Raw genomic sequence first — 19,524 nt, 5'->3', positions numbered from 1 at the left:
TTTCCAGGAATGGGGATTGGCACCCAGTAGGCAGGTTAGTTGTAGTTAATTGTTTTAAATAAATGGGAAAATATTTGGGGGGAAATGATCTGTTTCTTCACCGATGACAAAAACTGAAGTTTCATGAACCGGGACCGTATGATTTCTAGAATGCACCTCTTTGTTGTCCCAATATGTTTTTCTAGGCATGTGCTTCTGGGAGCAGCGTGGAAGAACGCGTCTTTCTCTGCTAATGAACTGGTTTGGCCGCCTGCTGAGCATTCACTGAAACCCGAGTTGAACAAAGGGCTTTCCCTCCAGTTTCAGCTCATTCACCTCTAGCTGCTCCTGCTTTTGCTTAAGTCAATTCTTCAGACTGACTTTTTTATTTCTAATGATTTGAGTGGGAAAGACCTGGGCAAGCCCCAAACACTGGGAATTTTGCCTTGGTTTTCGGTGAAAGACTCTCCGAGGCTGAAGATGTACAAGGTTTGTTTTTGAAAAGCCTCTCAAATAAGTTTTTAAATTTGATTTTCTTAAGTCTGTAATTCCAGATGTAAAGGAGAGTACAGACAACTAAATCTTATTTCAGTGAGGCAGACCACAGGGAACCATGAGATGACACCTCTGAGGTGGAGACCCTAAGTGGGATACTCCTACTGCGAGGGCGTGCTGCAAAGGGTCATGGGAAATGTGAGTAGGTTTGCGGGCCTGGCACCTGGCCCTCTACCTTCTAGCACAATCCCTGGGGACCTTGTTCGTAACTCAAGGTTTCAACTACTTGAGGTCACTGGCCCCCCAAATATGCCTTCAATCCTGAACTTTCTTTCAAATTCCAGACTTTGAGTCCATCTTCCTGCCTCTCAGCTTGATGTGTCACAGCGGTCCCGCATGTCACCTGTTCTAAAGAGGGGGCTCCACACAGCTAACTCCAGAGTCGCTGCTCCTCCCCCAGCTTTACCGATTTCGGCTACTGGCACCAATAGGAACAGCTACCATTTATGGGAGGCTGACAGGTGATGGCCATTGTTTTCATCACTTTACTCAATGCCGTCAACAACCACATGAGTAGGAGGTATGGACCCCATTTCACTTGTGGGGAAACTGAGGCTCAGAAGTTACGCTAGCTTGCCCACGGTCACACAGCCAGCAAGCAGCTGACTGGGCTCTGCATCTGGATGTGTGAGATCTGCGAGTCCCTGTTTCTAACACCCATCTCCTCCCCTTGTCAAGTCCCAGCCTCTCCAAAGTCAAAAAGTCTGGAGTCGTGCTGGATTCTTCTCACTGACTCTAAGATCTATGGGCTTACTGTCTCTCAGATCTGTTTCTTTCTCTTAATGTGCATAGTTACCACTGTTTGGGTGATGTTTTGCCTTCATTACGGCCTCCGAACCAGCATGGCAGGACAGCTCTGGAACTTTAACTTTGTCCTCCCAACAGTTTCCTTTCAAGCTCATTTAAAACGGGTGGCAGGGTTTGTAATTCCTTGTATTTTAGCCCAGATGATGGCAGAAGCAGTGTGTCTTCAACATCTAAACCCAATGAGGAGATTCTGCTCAACTTCTGGGACGGGAGAGGGAGAGAGCGAGTAAGAGGGTGAGAAAAAGACACTCTCCCCTCCAGCCCTCCTGCCCCCGGACCTGGAAACGAAAAGGGGGGCCCTTGCACAGCTCTGTTCCCCAAGGCAGTGCAGAACCCTCGAGAGGACAGCTGGGTGGGGTGTCCGCAGGGAGGCCAGACCTGAGCAAGAGATTTCCAGCCTCCATGGGGGGCCTTGAGGCAGAGAGCTGCAGGCCTTCAACAGACCACCACTGTGATGTGTCGAGGGCCAGAGGCAAGTCCCTCACCTGCCAGGTGCCAGGAAATCTCCAGGTTCTAGGACATAGCCCATGAGGGAAGGGAAGACACCTAAAAATGACTGCAATGACATTCCCCTCAAAGCTGCCTGAATGGGGGCTGGAGTGTGAATGAAGACAAGGGAAATAAAAAGGGGATACTTTCTGCACACTTGGAGTTGTGGAGTGAGATGCAGATTTGCAGGCTGCCTCAATAAGGTCCTAAGGGTCTTTGACTAGCGCACGCCTGTACTATAGACAAGCTTCAACTGCTGGAAGTAGAGCCAGATTATGTTTCAAAAATGGCCACCCCCCTGTTGCAGAGGAAGTGGACTCTGCAAAGGCACTGGTGGCCTGGGGGGGACACTGTGTGCTTTAGGACCCCGAAGGTAGATAGAGAAGGAAGGAAACAAGCAGATGTTAAGAGTTTACTCACAAGATTAACTCCTCTGATTCCTATGCAAATACCTAGAAAGGGAGAGGCAGACAAAGTTATCTTTAAGGCCTTGATCTTAAACTCCAAATTGCTTAAAAAAAAGGAAGAAAAATGGAAGTCTACCAGGAAGAGGAAAGAGAGAGGCCACTGCTGCTAGTCTTGAGGCACAGGACAGCCCGGCTTCCCAAGCCTGGATGTGCCTCCCAGACCAGCAATCTGGGACAAGGAGTGGGGTTGTGGATTTCCATAAGATGGAAATGATAGCGCTGGAAACGAAGGTGGTTTGGGGGAGGGGAGTCCCGCCCTAGGAGAAAGGATAGAAAACCTTCATGTGACAAATTTGTTGATTCACAGATGTTGCAGTAATGGTAGATACCTGTGGTACCAAGTTAAATAAATGTCTAAGAGGGTTCAGACTTTGAGGTCAGTCATGTCCTCAAAACCAATTCCATTTCAGCTCTGTCGCTGAATGTCTGAGACCTTCAGGTGAGGCTTATGACGACCCTGCTGAAAACTGAAGGACTCTAGGTAAGCCAGGATACAGCAGCCATTATTCAGGGATCAGAACTTTTAGAGACCTCAGGCAGGAAGAACATCAGATATACAAGAATTAGCAAAAGGGAACCCCGTTTTCCTGCCACACAGGCACCCACTAAGTCTGCCTGGCATGTGGGGCACTCTTCTGGGGGAAGATGGACTTGGGAGAGGAGTTGCCTGGGACCGAGCGTCCTGTTGTGAACACCGAGTTCACCACGACGGTGCCCTCTCTGCTTTAGTTATTAGGAAGAGGAGTCTTTCGTACTAAATTGCACCCAAGAAGAGAACTTGCAGGGAGGGAACACGGAAGCGAGGGTGTGTTAAGCAAGTAGGCAGAGAACCAGAGCAACCAGAGCGTGGGGCCACTCTGGTCTCACAGGGGTCTGGCCTCTGTTGACAGCTGTCTCCCTTCTCACACCAGACAGGTGAGGCCCAGAAGGGAGGAGAGAAGAGGCAGTTAACGACCACTCACATGGCCCCTCTCCAACCCCCACCACCTGACATGGGCAACCATGTACAGGACACTGTATTCCAATCTGTGGTACCCAAAAACTCTGTGGGGGGGGGGTATGCTGGAGAATGGAGGACCAGCCCACTCTATTGGCCAACACTCAATTTTCATGGGGCTTCCTTGAAACCTACTACCAGCCTGTTGAGGAAGGAGCTTGGAGTGTAAAGAGACGTTTCTACATCCTGGAGGCTGAGGCCACACTGGCTCCCCAGTCTCTCTGTTTGCAGACTGGCTCTCCTTCATCCTCATCACAATGCTGCTGTCACAGTGATCCTTCTAATGCAAATATGCTCCTGTCACTTGGCTGTTTGGAATTCTTCAATGGTCCCATTAGTTTCTGTCAATTGCAACCAAGAGTCCTGACTAATCAGAATCACTACAAGTTTTTAATCAGGAGAGCAATGTGCTCAGGCTTTTGTTACGGAAAGAGACCTCGGACAGCAGACACACAGATTGTGCTCCTGGACTTACCCATTAGATACATTAACATCAGTAAAATGGTAATTACCTTGGAAAAAAACCCCACAAAAAACAAACCAAAAAAAGGTACACAAAAAAGAATACATGCAATAACTGAACACTTAAGTTTCTCTATAAAATTCTTCACAGAGTTAGTTTGAAATCTTCCCTGAATTGGAACTAACAACATTCTTACACACTCTAAGTTGAATATACAGGGCAAATGAGAACCATTTTGGGGAAACACTATAAAATGATCATCTTAATGTGTTTCTAATTTACACATTGATTGTGTGTGTGTGTGTCTGTTTTATGAATCACTTTTAATCCCTATGCTCAAACAAAAAGGAAAACATTACCTTGGTAAATGCTACACAATGGATCAATTAAGTTATTTCTCCAAATAAAGTACACTTTGTTGTAATATAAACATACATAACTCCTACCGGTATTTTTAACATATTGAGAAATGTGCTTTATTTACTAACTTTAACAATAATATTTAACACTCTCTTATCTTATGACCCCCAACTGCCTTCATTTTAACTTATTTGTTCAGGGAGTCAGAAGAAAACACATTTTAATGATATTTCTTAGAAACTTTTCTTACCTAAAAGTGGTAAGATGTATCTTTACTCTCCTTTATTCCATTATGTGGGACGCATACTCCACTTAACACTAACTAGGTTATGTTCCTATAGTTAGTTTAAAATGTTAACCAAATGATAGTATTCTGCTAGATACAGGTAGGTATACCTTGCAGATACTGCAGGTCAAGTTCCAGACCACTGCAATAAAGCAAGTATCACAATAAAGCGAGTTGTAATCTTTCTGCTGGTGGAGAGGTCTTGCCTTATATACAATATAACAGAAAAAGTATAAATTATTGATTTACTTCAATAATCTTCTTTAATTTGGACCATCATAATATAATTCCGTTTCCTAACATGTACTTGTAAGAGAAATTTGTAATTATTTCCAGCATGTTTCAGGTTTTGTATGTCATATATTTGAAAGATTTATAAATTATTATGCAGTATAATATTATTAACTGTACCTTTAACGGCAATACCACATTTAACTAGAGAAAACAATCACAGAAGGGCCTGGGGTGAACTGGTCTCACCATAAAGTTACTCAAACGATATGCAGAAGTGACTTGGGCATTTTTGGATCTTGCTAGAATATTTCTTTTGAATATGTTGGCGGGGAAGAGGACTAGTTTCAATTAGAATCGTTTGGAGAACAGGGATTTAAACACACACCTCACTTTGGCCTTCCACCTGGGGCAGCTGTAAACAGCTTTTCTAGAAGTCAGCCCCAAGAGCAAAATAAATTTGGAAGTGGTTTATTTATGAGAGGTTTAGAAAAAAACAATTCAAGCATAAGATGAAATATAAGGGAAAAAAATGGCATATTACAGTCAAGGACATTTTGTAAAAAAACGTGTGGCGAGAGGCCAAGCATTATGGTTAAGCAACACTTAGCACTAAAGCTGCAAAACAGGGGGAGGGTTGCTTTAGGGTGAAGAAGGCAATGGGCTTTAACAGAGACCTGACGCATGTTATGGGGGAAAACAACCAAAATGCTGAATACGAAATTTAAGGCTGGAATTAGTATTTTGAAATAGGCGTTTAGAACAAATCATAATCTCCAGATGTATGGTGGAGAATGATAAGAATAAAAGTTTCTGATAAGTATTGTGGATCCTGCCAACCATGAGTTCCCTCAAATAAACACTGGATTTAGGGGCACTTATTTCATAACATTTATTTCGTAATTTTAGGAAATTTGGACAGAACATATGCAAATTGAGAATCACCTCATATTATGATTTTAGGAGCATGATTTTGAGACTTAGAATCATATTAAATGTGACTCTCAATGGAGGCTAAAACCCCCCTATTTTTTCCTGGTATGTATTTGTTGTTTTTAAGATAAAACAATTTTAAAACATCTTTTTAAAATGTAAAGAAGGGAGATCACAAAGTTTCCAGTAAGCAAGTCATGATAAGGAAGTCAGTTGTACAAAAGCCCTTATTTCTAAATTAATGTGACTAAATATCAAGGACAGAACTTAGCGAGCCCTCTGGATTTTTCCAAAGAGTGAAAAATGGATTTTCAAGTCCCCCAGCTCTATTCTTCCCGCAAGGCCTGAAGTTCCTCAAATGCAAAAATCTCTGAGAGCAAGTGTTTTCTGGAATGCCACCCTCTGTGCTGGGCAAGGGGCAGAGGCTTTGGTGGGCACTCCTTAAGGCCGAGAGAACGAGAACAGACTCACCACTGACCACGGGAGAGCAGACTGGGCAGAAGTCAGACAGACGGTCTAGCAGAGACATACTTACCTTTCTAAGTTTGAGGTACAGAAGAGTTTTAGATGTGACATGAAACAGAGGCCACATCAGACGTGAGAGCAATCCTAGAGAGGAAAAAAAATCAAAAGGGTAAAAAAAAGGCATTGAGAAAAACCACACTGGTACTGTGTAAGTAGACATTTATATACAGAATATGAGTTCAGGAATGCCAGGATCAAAAATTTCTCTCCGTCAACATGTCATAGTGGCATATTCCAACATTCCAGAGGCACACCTTTAAGTTCTTAAAGGATTTTTAGTCTCAGAGCGGGCGCACAGTGATGCGGTTAATGGCATCCAGGGCTATGGTGCCAGAAGGCCTCCAGTCTAATCCCGATGCCACCCAGAGCCACTTAGAAACGCCCTGCAATTTGTTAATCTCGCTCTGCCTCTGGCTTCCTCGCTGGTAAAATGGAGACAAGAATCAAGCCTTTTGAGGATTAAAGGAGTTAATGTGAGGGAAGTGCTTAACACTGTGCCTGGTAAGCAAGGCGCACCCATGGATCTGCAGTTATTGTCCAGAGACCCCAATTCAAGTGAAAAAGCCTCACCGCCTCGAGCAGAAATCAGATGATAGATCTTTTCTTAAAAAGTGTCAATAAGAACACTATCCTTTGGGAAAAGGAAACGAATACCTCAGCAGGGCTGAGGGTGAAGTGGGAATGAGGGGAGGAGGGTTCGAAGGAGCAAGGAAAGGCCCCAAAAACAGACCAAGAAAAACAAACAAAAAGCCCCAAAAGCAAAAACACCTTTGCTTAACTCCAATTTTTTCCCCCTCACAAACAAGGCTACTATTAAAAGGAGAAGCCCAGAGGGCAGAACTTATTGACAGTAAGCATGCCCAATAAAGGTAATGATCAATTATTCTATATTTCAGGATAGTCTTTCTTGCCATTCAGCCTAATCCATAAGGAGGATGTCTCCCTGTCAGTGTCTAGATAAGCCTTCACTGGTGGTTGCTCTAGTCCCTCAGTCTGGATGGACCGGAAGCCTTCTAAGGAGGGAAGTATCTGGTATCTTCCTACTAGGAAGTTTGTTTATGGAAAAAAAAATACACAGAAATACAGAGACCTAATATATGTTGATCCCTAAATCTATTTATTTTGAGGGCTTGACTTAAATTCTTGGCTATCACAGCTGTCTTATCAGTCCTGAGAAAAAGTCTCTTTGATGGAGGACCATGTAGTTGAAATTATCTGATTCTGTAAACATAGCAAGAGCAGGTTTTTAACTGCAGTCACTTCCTTGGCCTGTGTGTAGTTCTTTCTATCAATGCAGACAAAGATATGCCTCACCTCTAAGAGCTGAAACATCCAATGGAAAAGTGTGGTTTGATTTCTTTTCCTTCACCCTCGGCCCCTCCCTAGTTTGGTATGATGTCACGTAAAATTACCTCCAGAAACTGGGAGGTCTGAGCAGCCAAGTTATAAAACCTAAGTGTTATGCTTACTGCTTTCTTATCTACAACCTAATACTGATGGAGGCAAGAGTCTCCCAATGATCAGGGGGGCCATGGTAATTTTCCTGTTTCGTGAGAAATCTGAAATATTGGGAAGAGTCACAACCTGCTGAATCCCCCGCGTTTGTAAGACCAGGCAAACGCCCATTCCTCCACAAGACTGCTACCGCGACTCACAGCTTTGTAAACCTGTATTTTAAATTTCATCCCTATCTTTAATCAAAACAGAAACCAACCAGATTTCTTTAAAAGTAATCTTGGTGGTAAAAATAAAACAAAAATAACATGGAGAGTAAAATATTAGCAAGTTCCTGTACTTGTGTGACTTACCTTCCCCCCTCCACATTTTCTAAAATTTTCCATTATAATTTTAAGATGCTATTTTTCCCAAAGAATGTTGACAATTATTTCCCACTTAAAGTTCTGGTTTAAAAAGAAATAGGTTTTAACTTGAGACTAGCTCAGAAATTGGGCTTGTCCTGGGGTCCTGTGAAAGCATAGTAGATGGTCCTTTAGAGTTGAAATTGCCCTTACACTTTTCACTGAGAAGTGAAGGTGTTTGTTTGCTTCCTTTGACAAGGGGTTCAGAACACACAGTGGTGGTAAATCTGGTTAAAGAAATTATCAAAGGATGTTTCCTTTTGCTTTATTTAATATTACATTATAGAATTAAATCATGTGAAATGGAAGCTTTATCCATTTCAATCACTAAATCTGGTTAAGTGAAAGTCTACAAAACTAAATTAAAAGCTTTTTCATCTTCTTACTGAAAATATCTAAACACTGTGTTAAGATTTATTTTTAGGAAGGAATATTAGAGAGGAGACCTTGGCTTTGAAAAGGACAATGCCATGCACTTTTTTATGCCTCCTGATCAGAGGCTGATGGACTGCCCTGTAAACTTGTCAAACCAAAAAACAAAAACAAAAAAACAAACCTGTTTAATAATTCTCCATAAAGGAAAGATTTTTTTTGTTTTTGTTTTTTTTTTTAAAGCTGTGGTACCAATCAGGTAACAATAGATCCATCAGGTTTTCCTAAAATGTGGTATTTGCAGTTGAAGCCTGGATAAGTAACTACATTCACAGTAATGCACAGGGAGCTGCCACCCCTATTCATTCAGCACCCATTCACTGAGCCAAGAGCTTTTCTGGGGTTGGACATATAAAAATGAATACGACACAGCTGCTTTACTTCCAACTAAAAGAATACACCTAAACAAAGATCTTCGGGGCAACGTGTTAAGTGCGGTAATAGAGGTGTGTACAAAGGGCTGGGGGCCAAAGGAAGAAGCCATAAATTCTTCCTGGGAAACCAAGCAAGTGAGGGGAGATGGGAAAGGAGGTATCGGTGATGTTTCCTTACGATAAACTCAAGGCTTTTTCCTTACTCTGTTCTCAAAAGCAAGGCAATAATTTTAGGATTTATGACCTGCTCTAATTCCAAGTGCTATATTGGTCTGTTAGCCAGTTTCAGTTATGTTTGATACAGACTTTCTGTGAAAATATCCCAAGAAGATAATTTTTTAAAAAATAAATGTGTTATCGTAATAATCCCATGCAACACACACAGTCCAGAACGACACGAGTAACTAGCATTTGTGAAACTTAGATACAAACTTCAAAGACATTTTGAAGCATAAGTGAATGAAAGACATAACTCTAGTGACTCAGTAGCATTATATTAATTATGCTCATTTTAAATATCACTTTTTTTCTTAAGGCAAAAATAAAAGAATCACCTGATTATATCATGGTTAATATTTGTCTTTCTCTACTTCTGTGTTTAAAAAAAGAAGGAGGGTGTTGAATCAACTTCTACTTAACATCATTTATTATGCATACCATATTCCTACTTATAACATAGTTGTGACAGAACCTCCATTGTTCATTACACACTAGCCCCAAACTGGAGTAATTCTAATGTAAGCATGAGAAACCACCGTCTCCTTTGGGGTGAATTTCCAAATTCCTCTGTGTTAAATTGAGGTCTAATTTTCCTTGTGCCTGGTTTTCACAAGAAGGTCCATTCCACCCCATGTGCTCCTTTTCAGCTGTCAATAAACAGAGGCAGTGAATTCCCCAACGGCTTCACAAAGCTAGTTAGGCAGAGCCATTCATTCCTTCAGGAAAACAGGGCATTGATTTCAGCGAGTTCCCAGGGAGCAGCTGCAACAAAGAGATCAAAGGCCCACCTCTCTTTCCCTCCATTGCTTTCATTAGGCCAGGCCCAGACAAACAGCGACAGGTTTCCTTGAGACAAGGAGAGGGCCCGGAGACCACCTCATGGTTCAATTCAAATTCATCCGTTTCCTACATTCCAGTGACAGTCCAGAATGCTAACCATGACAAACCAGCACAATCGCCCGGCATAATATACTGCGCGCCAGTTCATCCAAGGTCAGAGGGAGAAAACAAGCCCCGAGGGAAGTCCTCCGCATCCAGGGCCTGCTGAGCCTCAGTGGCCCCCCTGACACTCCATAAATAAACTCCGCTTGCTCACTCTCCCTTTCTTTTCCCATCCTGCAATCCCACAAGTGATGGTCTCACTTTATCTGCCATTTCTTTCCTGTCACCGTACCCCAACGACTGGGGAACTTTCTTCTCAGGCTAACAGTTGTGCTGATGAGAGGAGTGTGGCTGTAGGTGCAGCCCGTATTGGCTCCCACCCAGTGAACCAGGAGGTGCATGAATTTAGAGCCGTGATTCCTAGGGCTACCCTCAGGGCTAATCTCCAGGGAAGGCCGCTAGACCTAAAGAAAGAGTCCAGTTTGCGTAAGTTCTGTTTGCAAAACAAAACCGTGACCAGAGATAGAACAGTTAGCTTTTTGATTTGAGCTAGGTAATCACCCAAACTGGTAATCCAAGCTCCTAAATGACAGTCTGCGAGTGAATGAGCTGTGTGTGTTTGTGGGAGGGGCTAGGACAGAAAATGGATTACCCTGATTGGTTACGTACACTGAACAGATACAGTTAAAAGATTCCCAAGGTCTCCACTGAGTTCTGAACTGCTTCTTTGACATGACCTCCATGAAAACCTGTAACAAAATGTGTTCATTTTATCGCGCTCCACTCCACTTCTGTTACTAATCCTGAGTCAACATGGGAATAGATGGGTTAAGTTTCAAAATTCCTAAACCAAAAAGAAAATAAACAATATTGGAATGAAAGGTATGGAGAACTCATTCCTTGACACAGAATATAACCTCCCCACGTGCCCATCTTTTGAGCTTCAGGACTGACCTGGGGGCTCCAGTCACCATTTGACAGCCAAAGACACCATTTTGTAGAGCGTGCTGAACAGCCCTCAAGGAGCCAACTTACACCACTCTCAAGTTGGGACAGAAATGAACTTGGAAAATACAGAACTCTAAGCTGCACAGAAAAGGTAGCTTCTTATTAGGTGCAGTGGGACAGTTATAGCAGGAACCTTAAAGCTGTCTCTGGCACTGGTCCACCTTGGGCCCCTCTGTCTTCCTACTCTTCCAAAATGGAGACAGAACCAGCAAGCAGCTGACATAGGTTTTATTAATTTCTGGTTTTGAATGAGGAAAATAGGCTCGAGAGTAATAAACTGGTCAAAGTCACAGAATAAGCAGCACAGTAAACTTTAAGTATTGTGTCTAAATCTCATGCTGTTTCCATTGTACAGAGCTACCATGTGTGCATATAATTATTCACTGAGGATCTCCCACCACTGCTATATTAAATAAGTAATCATCATCTATTTCTAAACCCAGTGCATTGCAGCACTCACTCTAGGGGGTAGTGTATGGACTCTGGTGTCAGATAAATCCATATTTAAAATTTAGTGTCACCTTTTAGTAGTTTTGTAAATTAAGCAATTAACTATTTTCAGAACCTCAGTTTCCTCATCTATAAAATAATACCTTTACTCATAGGGTTTGTGAAGGATAAAATTAGATAATCTGTATAAAGCACCTGCAGCAGTTTTAGCATGTAATAAATGCTCAATAACGGTAGCTATTTTCATTGATGTTGAAAATCAAGCCAATATAAAACTTGTTAAAATGGGAAAAATGCTTCCTTTTCAATAAAAAGACATTAAAAGTAATTTCCAGCCTCTGGATTACATGATCCTCTCTAGCACTAATAACATAGCACTTGAGTCCAGGATTTTATGGGGCCAACTAATAAACCAACATCAAACTGTCATAAAAGATAAACTACTATGCCAAATAGAAACACTAATTGAACTGTCTTTAAAAAAGCTAATTTTGGCAAATCCCTGGTTGCTATAAAGCAGTAATGGGGTTTTTCTGTACAGTCAACTTTACTTCTTGCCATTTAACCATTTTAAGTAGAAAAGTATTGGTGCCAGGCAGAAATTCGCAGACTCTTGCCACATGAAGAGAAAAATACATAATAGGAATACTTGTAGCATCTAGCTAGTGCTTTAAAGTTTTCAAAGAACTAATACATATCTTACTTCATCTGACCCTCACCCTACTGAGTAGGAGAAAACAGACTAACTTTCTAGCACAAGAAAAGACTGCCAGTGATAAATGGCAAACCTTATTTTTCACTCCTCGTTTCATCGTTCATAACATCCTATCGATAGATGGTGGTATGTAGATGACCCAGTACAGTGCACAGAATACTGTGGGAAGACACAGAGGCCACTAGGTCTGAGAGAGCCAGGAAAGGCTTTGGAGAGGCGATTTTATCCAACCCTTTACCTAGTACAGAAAGCACATCTAGAACTTTCTGGATTGTCTGGGCATGATGAGATTACAAACTTGGGGAATGAATCCCCCTTTAAAAAGTTGTTATCGAAGAGTAAGGCCCACTTTTGTTTGTCTAAACACCACTAAAGGCTGCTTCTATTGCTATGGTTCTCTAACTTTAAAAATGCTGCTTATTGGGCCGGCCGAGTGGCGCGATGGTTAAGAACTCGCTTGGGATGCCAGAGGGCCCCGGTTCGGATCCCACATATGAGGGCCAGTGACACTGCCCTCTACAGCTAAGATGCTGAACAACAGCTCAACCTGGAGCTGGGCTGCCATGAGTCGCCGGCGACGGCGTAGGCTGCAGCCCATGTGGCAGTGGGTTGCCATGGGCTACCATATGTAGCCAGCAGCCAGCGTGAGCGGCCAGCAGCCGCAGTGAGCGGCCGTCCAGAAGCCGGCGACTGATCTGCCTCGCCAGAGAAGAGCGCAATGATGGTGCCAACTTGGGCCAGTGAAGCAACATCCTCCACAACTAGATTGAAGAACAAAACGACAGCAACTTGTCTGTTCCCCTTCCCCCAATTCCCCAGCACTGTTCCCATCCCCCCAATTCCCCAATAAAAAAAAAATTTTAAAAAAAAAATGCTGCTTATTCTTATATTGCAACATATACGATATATTGGGTTGTCGGAAAAGTCATGACGTATTTTTTCTATGTTTTTCGTTGCAAAAATGCGTCATGACTTTTCTGACAACCCAATAATACGCCATTTTAAATGTGTGTGTGAATCTATATCCTCTTAACATGCAAAATATTTTTTTTTCCTTCACTAACAACTATCTCAGAAATTCACAGTTGGAAAGATACCTTAAGAATATCTAGGGGAACATGTCTTGCTAAAGAAACTCAGCCTGTAGCTGGGGAAGCCTGATGCTTATTTCTTTCCTATGAAGACCTAAGTCACCCTTTTATAACCACTCCTAATGGTCTTTTCCAATGACATGAAACAAACATGTTTTTTTAACAAAAGACATTCAGATATTTGAAGACAATTTTAACAATTCCTTATACTGAGCTATTAATTTGCGAATGTTCTTTTATAACATAGGCACACAGTGCTATAAATTTCCCCCTAAGCACTGCTATAGTTGCATTCTAGTTATCTGGAAATATGTTTTCATTTTCATTCTGTTCAAAATACTTTCTAATTTCCCTTTTCATTTTTTTTGTCACACGGGTTATTTGGTAAAATCCACTGGTGCAACCATTTGGGCTTGGTGTTTTCTTTTTTAAAAGTTTTGTTGGTGCTGTTGTTTTACTATTAATTTAATTTCTTTAATAGATATAGGGCTGTTCAGGTAATTTATTTCTTAAGTGAGTTTTGGTATTTTGTTCATATCTTTCTAGGAATTGCTCCATCTCATCAAAATTATCAAATTTGTGGGCAGAAGTTCTTGGTAGTATTCCCTAATTACCCCTGTAATATTCATGAGTTCAATAGTAATGGACCCTCTTTTACTCCTGATATTGGTATTTTGTGTCTTCTCTCTTTATTGGTTAGTCTGACTAGAGGTTTATTATTTTACTGAACTTTTCAAAGAACCAGCTTTTTGTTTTGCTGATTTTCTCTATTGTTTTCCTATTTTCAATTTTGCTGACTTCTCTAATTTTTATTATTTACTTTCTTCTGCTTGCTTTAGATTTAATTTGCTCTTCCATCTCTAGTTTCATAAGGTGGGAACTTAGGTTAATGATTTTAGATTTCCTTTCCTTATACATAAATTTAATGCTATAAATTTCCCTCTACGCACTGTTTTAGCTGCATCCCACTCATTTTCATAAACTGTATTTTCATTTCATTTAAAATTTTAATTTTTTCATGAAAAATTTCTTTGATCCATGGGTTAATTTCCAAATACAGTAAAACCTTGGATTGTGAGTAACATGGTTTGTGAGTGTTCCACAAGACAAGCAAAAAATTCTAATACATTTTAATGTGGTAAATGAACGATGTCTTTCAATACGAGTAGTTTGTTTCCAGAATGAATTATGCTTGCAAACCAAGGTATTACTGTATGAGAAACTTCCAACTATCTTTTTGTTATTGATTTCCAGTTTAATTCTTTCATAGTCTGAGAATATATTTTGTATGATTTCTATCCTTTTAAATTTAAAGTTATTTGCATGGCCCAGAATGTGCCCCTGGGTTAGTTGAAAGTGTGTTGTTCAGTTATAAGATATTTTCCCAGATACCTTTCTGTTCTAACATAATTTCATTATGGTCAGGGAACATTCTTTGTATGATTTAAATCCTTTTAAATTAATTGACTTGTTTTCTTATCCAGAATATGCTCTTATTTTGATAAATGTCCTGGGTGCACTTGAAAAGAATGTGTATTCTGCTGTTGTTGGGTAGAATGCTCTATATATATCAATAGGTCTGGTTGGTTAGTAGTGCTGTTAAAGTTTTCTATATCCTTAGTGATATTCTATTTAGTTGAGCTATCATCTATTGAGAGAAGGGTGTTGAAATCTCACTATAATAGTTAATTTGTCTATTTCTCCTTGTGCATACTAAAACTCTATTATTAGGTGCATAAACATTTAAGATTATGTCCTCTAGGTGACTTTACTACTTCATCACTATGTAAGAACCTTCTTTATTCCTGGCAATAGTCTTTGCTCTAATTTCCACTTTCTACTTTGTCTGATATTAATATAGCCATTCCAGCCTTCCCCTCCCCCAAATTAGTGCTAAAATATATATTGTTTTCCACCTTTTAACTCATAACCTATTTGTGTCTTTATATATGTGAAGACCATTTTTTTTGCAGGCATCATATAGTTAATTCTTATTTTTTCAAAAAAATCTGACATTTGTCTTTTAATTAGAGTATTTAGACCATTTATACTTAATGTGATATTGACATGGTTAGGCTGAAATGTAGCAACTTGCTATTTGTTTTGTATTTGTTCCATCTGTTCTCTGTTCCCCCTTTCCTTTTCTTTTCTTTTTCTACCTTCTTTTGGACTATTGTTTTTCTGATTTAATTTTATCTTTTTTGGCTTATAACTCTGTGGTTTGATGTTTTTGCAGTTGATTTAGTGTTTCTAACCATATCCTCAATACAATGTACCTTCAAGGGCTATTACACCTCTCAAAATGTAGTATAAAAACTTCGTGATTTTATATTTCAATTTTCCCCCTCCTGACCTTGGTGCAATTATTGTCATACATTTCACATGTTATAAACCCCAACTACATTGTTACTATTTTTGTTTAAACAATCAATTATCTTCCTTAAAAGATTTAAATTTTAAAAAGTCGTATACAGTTACCTAGATGGCTACAATTTCTCATGCTCTTTATTTCCACCTGGAATTATTATCCTTCTTCATAAGGTCTTCTTTAACATTTTCCGTAGTGTGGGTCTAATGGTGATGTATTCTTTCAGCTTTTGTATGTTTGAAAGAGTCTTTATTTCACTATCTTTTTTGAAATATATTTTTATTAGCTATAGATTTCTAGGTTGACAGTTTTTCTTTTATTACTTTAAAGATGTTGCTCCATCTGCTTCTCCCTCTCTTCCTTTTTTTTTTGGCTGTTCAAGGCAGGAGAATAAGGCCAGTTCCTGTTACTACATTGTGGCTGAAAGTACCCTCAGTATCAAGTCCCATGTCCTTATATTTGCATTAGTGCTTTATATTTAGAGGTAAATACTGACAAATCTACATTATCTCATTTTATTTTGTCCACTTTGCTAAGATGTAGAGATTACCTAAAAGCCAAAAAAATGCAAAAATGACTTTTTGGGTCACATTACAGAGCAGCCCCTATCTCATAGTCGTGTTCTCTTCCATAAAAATATATAATTTTTCAAAATTTACTATATATGATGATATACATAATAAAAGATCGTCTTCTCTATAAAGTACATTGTAAAATTATTTATTACTAGTATCTCAAGCTTATAATACTAAGCAATATAGAATTAGTTAAAAGATGAATAGTTACTGAATGTTGCTAATGGCCAGGTCTCTCACCTTAATTAATCCTCATAAACCTCACGGCTATTATTATTTCAATTTTATAAATGACAAACTGGCTAAGAAAGGTTCATTAACTTGCTCATAGTCATGTACTTACTGGCACATTACAGCCAGAATTCAAGTCAGGTTGTATTCTAAAACTTGTGCTCTTCACTATGCTGTCTGCTCCCTAATTTATAGCTCTTAAAGAGACAGCTTCTGGAACTAAATTCTAATAGAACATTCCAAGTCATCGATAACAAAATGGTATTAGGAGTCATTTACTAACAGTATCAAGATCTATTTATTTTCTTACCAAGAACTTGTAATCCAATGAGGAATGAAAAAGAAAATGAAGTATATTCTGGAAGAAATTTCAAACCTAGTTTTTCTCCCAGCAATACTTAGAACTATATAGGTGATTGAGATTTTTAATCATGTAATCTAATTAAAGTTCTCAAATCAAGCATTCAAACTTCCTTAATGAGTTATCTGGGAAAGCCTACAACTGACAAAATTCAGCTGAGCTTGAGCTCTAGCACTAGGTTTTTCTTACATCTAAGTATTAAAAACTTACATTCTGCTTCTTTAAGATCTTCTTATTTATTTTCTGGTAACAATGTTATGTGTATTTACCGTAGAAAAACTGGAAAATAAGCACTTCTTCTTTGAATTATTCTTAGTATGTTAGTTTCTTTCTAGCCATAGGAAGTAAACCTATTATCTTAAGCTTCCAATTATTGCCACTGAATGTATATTTATCATTTATATGAGTATTTCATGGAATTGCATTAATTCTAAGAGTTCTATAATTGATTTTCAGGATAGTATCATATTACCTATAACATTTTAGTATTAACACCTTTTTTAATAACTATACTTGTTACTTTTCTGTCTCGCTGCGCTGCCTAGAACTTATACAACCATGTTAGCAAACACCATGTCACTATTCTTGATTTTAGTATAAATGTTTGTGGATTTTGCTGTTAATTAAAATGTATTAATGTTGAAAACAAATATTTGGTACAACTATAACAAAGTAGTATTTCTAAGAGATTACCAGAAATGGGTGCTCAATGTTATTAAATGTTCCAAGGGACTTTGAGTTCAAACTTTAAAAAAATTATTGATATCATATAGTTTACACATAAGATTCCCAAATATTGAATAATCTTTGTACTCTTGAGGGTAGGTCCTATTTGATCACAGTAGATAGTTCTTTTCAAAATCTTAGTTGCAGATTTTTACATTTATTCTTATAACTAACAGTAAATATTTAAAAATTTTTTGAGCTGGCTATTAGGTTTTAATGAGGGTTATATAAGGCTCTTAAATAGTGTGTTGTTGGAAAAGTCATGACGCATTTTTGCAATGAAAAACATAAAATAATACGTCATGACTTTTCTGACAACCCAATATATCTACTTTATCTTTACGAGCTATGAAAGTTATATAGCATGGAAGTAATTAATGCATAACCGTTAGGAAGAATGTATCAAACAGAGAAGCAAACTGGATAAAAATAACCTTCCTTAGTGTCTTACACACCAAAAGTTTATCTATGTAGAACTTCATATAGTATTCTGTTAAAATATTCTGATTGTCCTCTTTCTCTGTTCTCATGTTCTTTTTGTATTAATTTTGTCACAAGGCATTAATAACTTGGTATGTTAACTATTCTGAGATTAGAATTCTAATAGTGATAGTCTTATTCTTCATATTATTATAGTATATGCCTGCATTATGCAGTTTTTCCTTATGTCATTATAGTATATGGTTGTGTTTATCTTTTATCTAGTGGTCTGTTAACAGCTAAGAGGATCCGTGACAAGACATGAATTATTTCTCTACCGCCCCCTCCAGTAAGAAAAATCAGAGTCCCAGGGAAAAAGTCCAGTTGGCCTGGCTTGGATCACATGCCCACCCGAGACAAGGATATCAGAAGGCAGGAGAACAGGACACAAAGGTTGCCTCAGCTTGAGTCACTTACCCGTCTCTGCGGCCAGGACGCGGCAAGAAGAGAAGGCCAACGCAAGTCAGCAACCATCCCTTTCCCCATCCCATATTCCCGTATTTGTGAACAAAACACACAAAAATGTATACCCTCACAGAGCTCATCTTCAAATGAAGGGGAGACAAACAGGTAAAATATATATCAGATGGTAACTAAAAAGATAAGTAATGAAGAGACAGGCAGTGCTGGGGAGGGTAAGGCAGGGAGAAACAGTGGCAATTTGAAATGGGCTGGTCAGGGATGGCCTGGGTGAGGAGATGACAATTTAGTAAAGATCTGAGGGAGGTAGAGAGGCAAGTCATGTGGCTACCTGTGGAAAGAGTAACTGCAGAACCCCAGTGTAGGAGCAGGAATATTGGCAAAGCAAAAGCAGTGAGTGGGGGGAGCAGTATAAGGTTAGGGCAGTGGTAACCGGGGCCCATACCATGTAGAACAGCGGTTCTCAACCTGTGGGTCGCGACCCCTTTGGGGGTCGAACGACCCTTTCACAGGGGTCGCCTAAGACCATCGGAAAACAAAAAGATATTTACATTACGATTCATAACAGTAGCAAAATTACAATTATAGAGTAGTAACGAAAATAATTTTATGGTTGGGGGTCACCACAACATGAGGAACTGTATTAAGGGGTCGCGGCATTAGGAAGGTTGAGAACCGCTGATGTAGAAGTTGATAAACTGTAACGAAAGGCACTGAAGTTACCGGAGAGTAACATGATCACACTATTTCAAAAGTTTGGATTTCACTGAATTAAAAAAAAACAAAACTACCCATTACTAAAACAGGGGTTCTAAATTTTTCCCAATATATTACAAAGAAAAAGTTATGAAGCAGAAATATAGCTACTCCAAATGATCAAATGGGAATAAAGCCAAATTCTCCCAATCTGTAATCCATCTCTCATTTCATCTAATTGCCCGATTTTCACAGGTAAATGAAACAGAATTCGTTTCACCTCACTAGTCACACCACTCACACGAGTGGCTTTCGCCCAGGGTAATGTGTCCCTCTTACCATCTGTCACAAAGATGTCTGAGGGAAGACTCTGATGTCCAACAGGATGTATGTATGTACAACATCAGCTCCCCAGATAGCACTTTGCTCCCACTAATCATAAACCTGATAGGAAGTCACTCCAAAGAAACAGATGGCCCTCGCCAAAGCTGTGTAATTCAAAGTTCCTCAAAATAACTATTTATCAACTAATGCTATCAGGAAAA

General features: G+C 39.5%; 1 protein-coding gene across 24 annotated transcripts in view; it reads right to left on the bottom strand.

Moving 5' to 3' along the window:
- PLAGL1 (PLAG1 like zinc finger 1) overlaps positions 1-19,524 on the bottom strand; it is a 64,880-nt gene that overhangs the window by 24,005 nt on the left and 21,351 nt on the right. For 8 of the 24 annotated variants that reach the window (XM_019653766.1, XM_019653765.1, XM_019653773.1 and 5 more), the window contains exons 2-4: positions 6,103-6,176; positions 2,251-2,282; positions 1,331-1,542 (exon numbers count right to left, since the gene is read on the bottom strand). Coding sequence is in view for 5 of the 24 variants with exons in the window: in XM_019653764.1 (XP_019509309.1) it covers positions 1,331-1,436 (106 nt within the window). In the remaining 19 variants the exon portion in view is untranslated. Of the gene's footprint in view, positions 1-1,330; positions 2,231-2,250; positions 2,283-6,102; positions 6,177-19,524 lie in introns of those variants that run through there. The other 16 variants (XM_019653768.1, XM_019653767.1, XM_019653785.1 and 13 more) reach the window with 6 other exon arrangements.

Source organism: Hipposideros armiger, unplaced genomic scaffold (assembly GCF_001890085.2).
Source record: "Hipposideros armiger isolate ML-2016 unplaced genomic scaffold, ASM189008v1 scaffold_206, whole genome shotgun sequence".
Classification (NCBI taxonomy): domain Eukaryota; kingdom Metazoa; phylum Chordata; class Mammalia; order Chiroptera; family Hipposideridae; genus Hipposideros; species Hipposideros armiger.
Note: the sequence above shows the minus strand (reverse complement) of the source record. Positions and strands in the feature narration are given on the sequence as shown.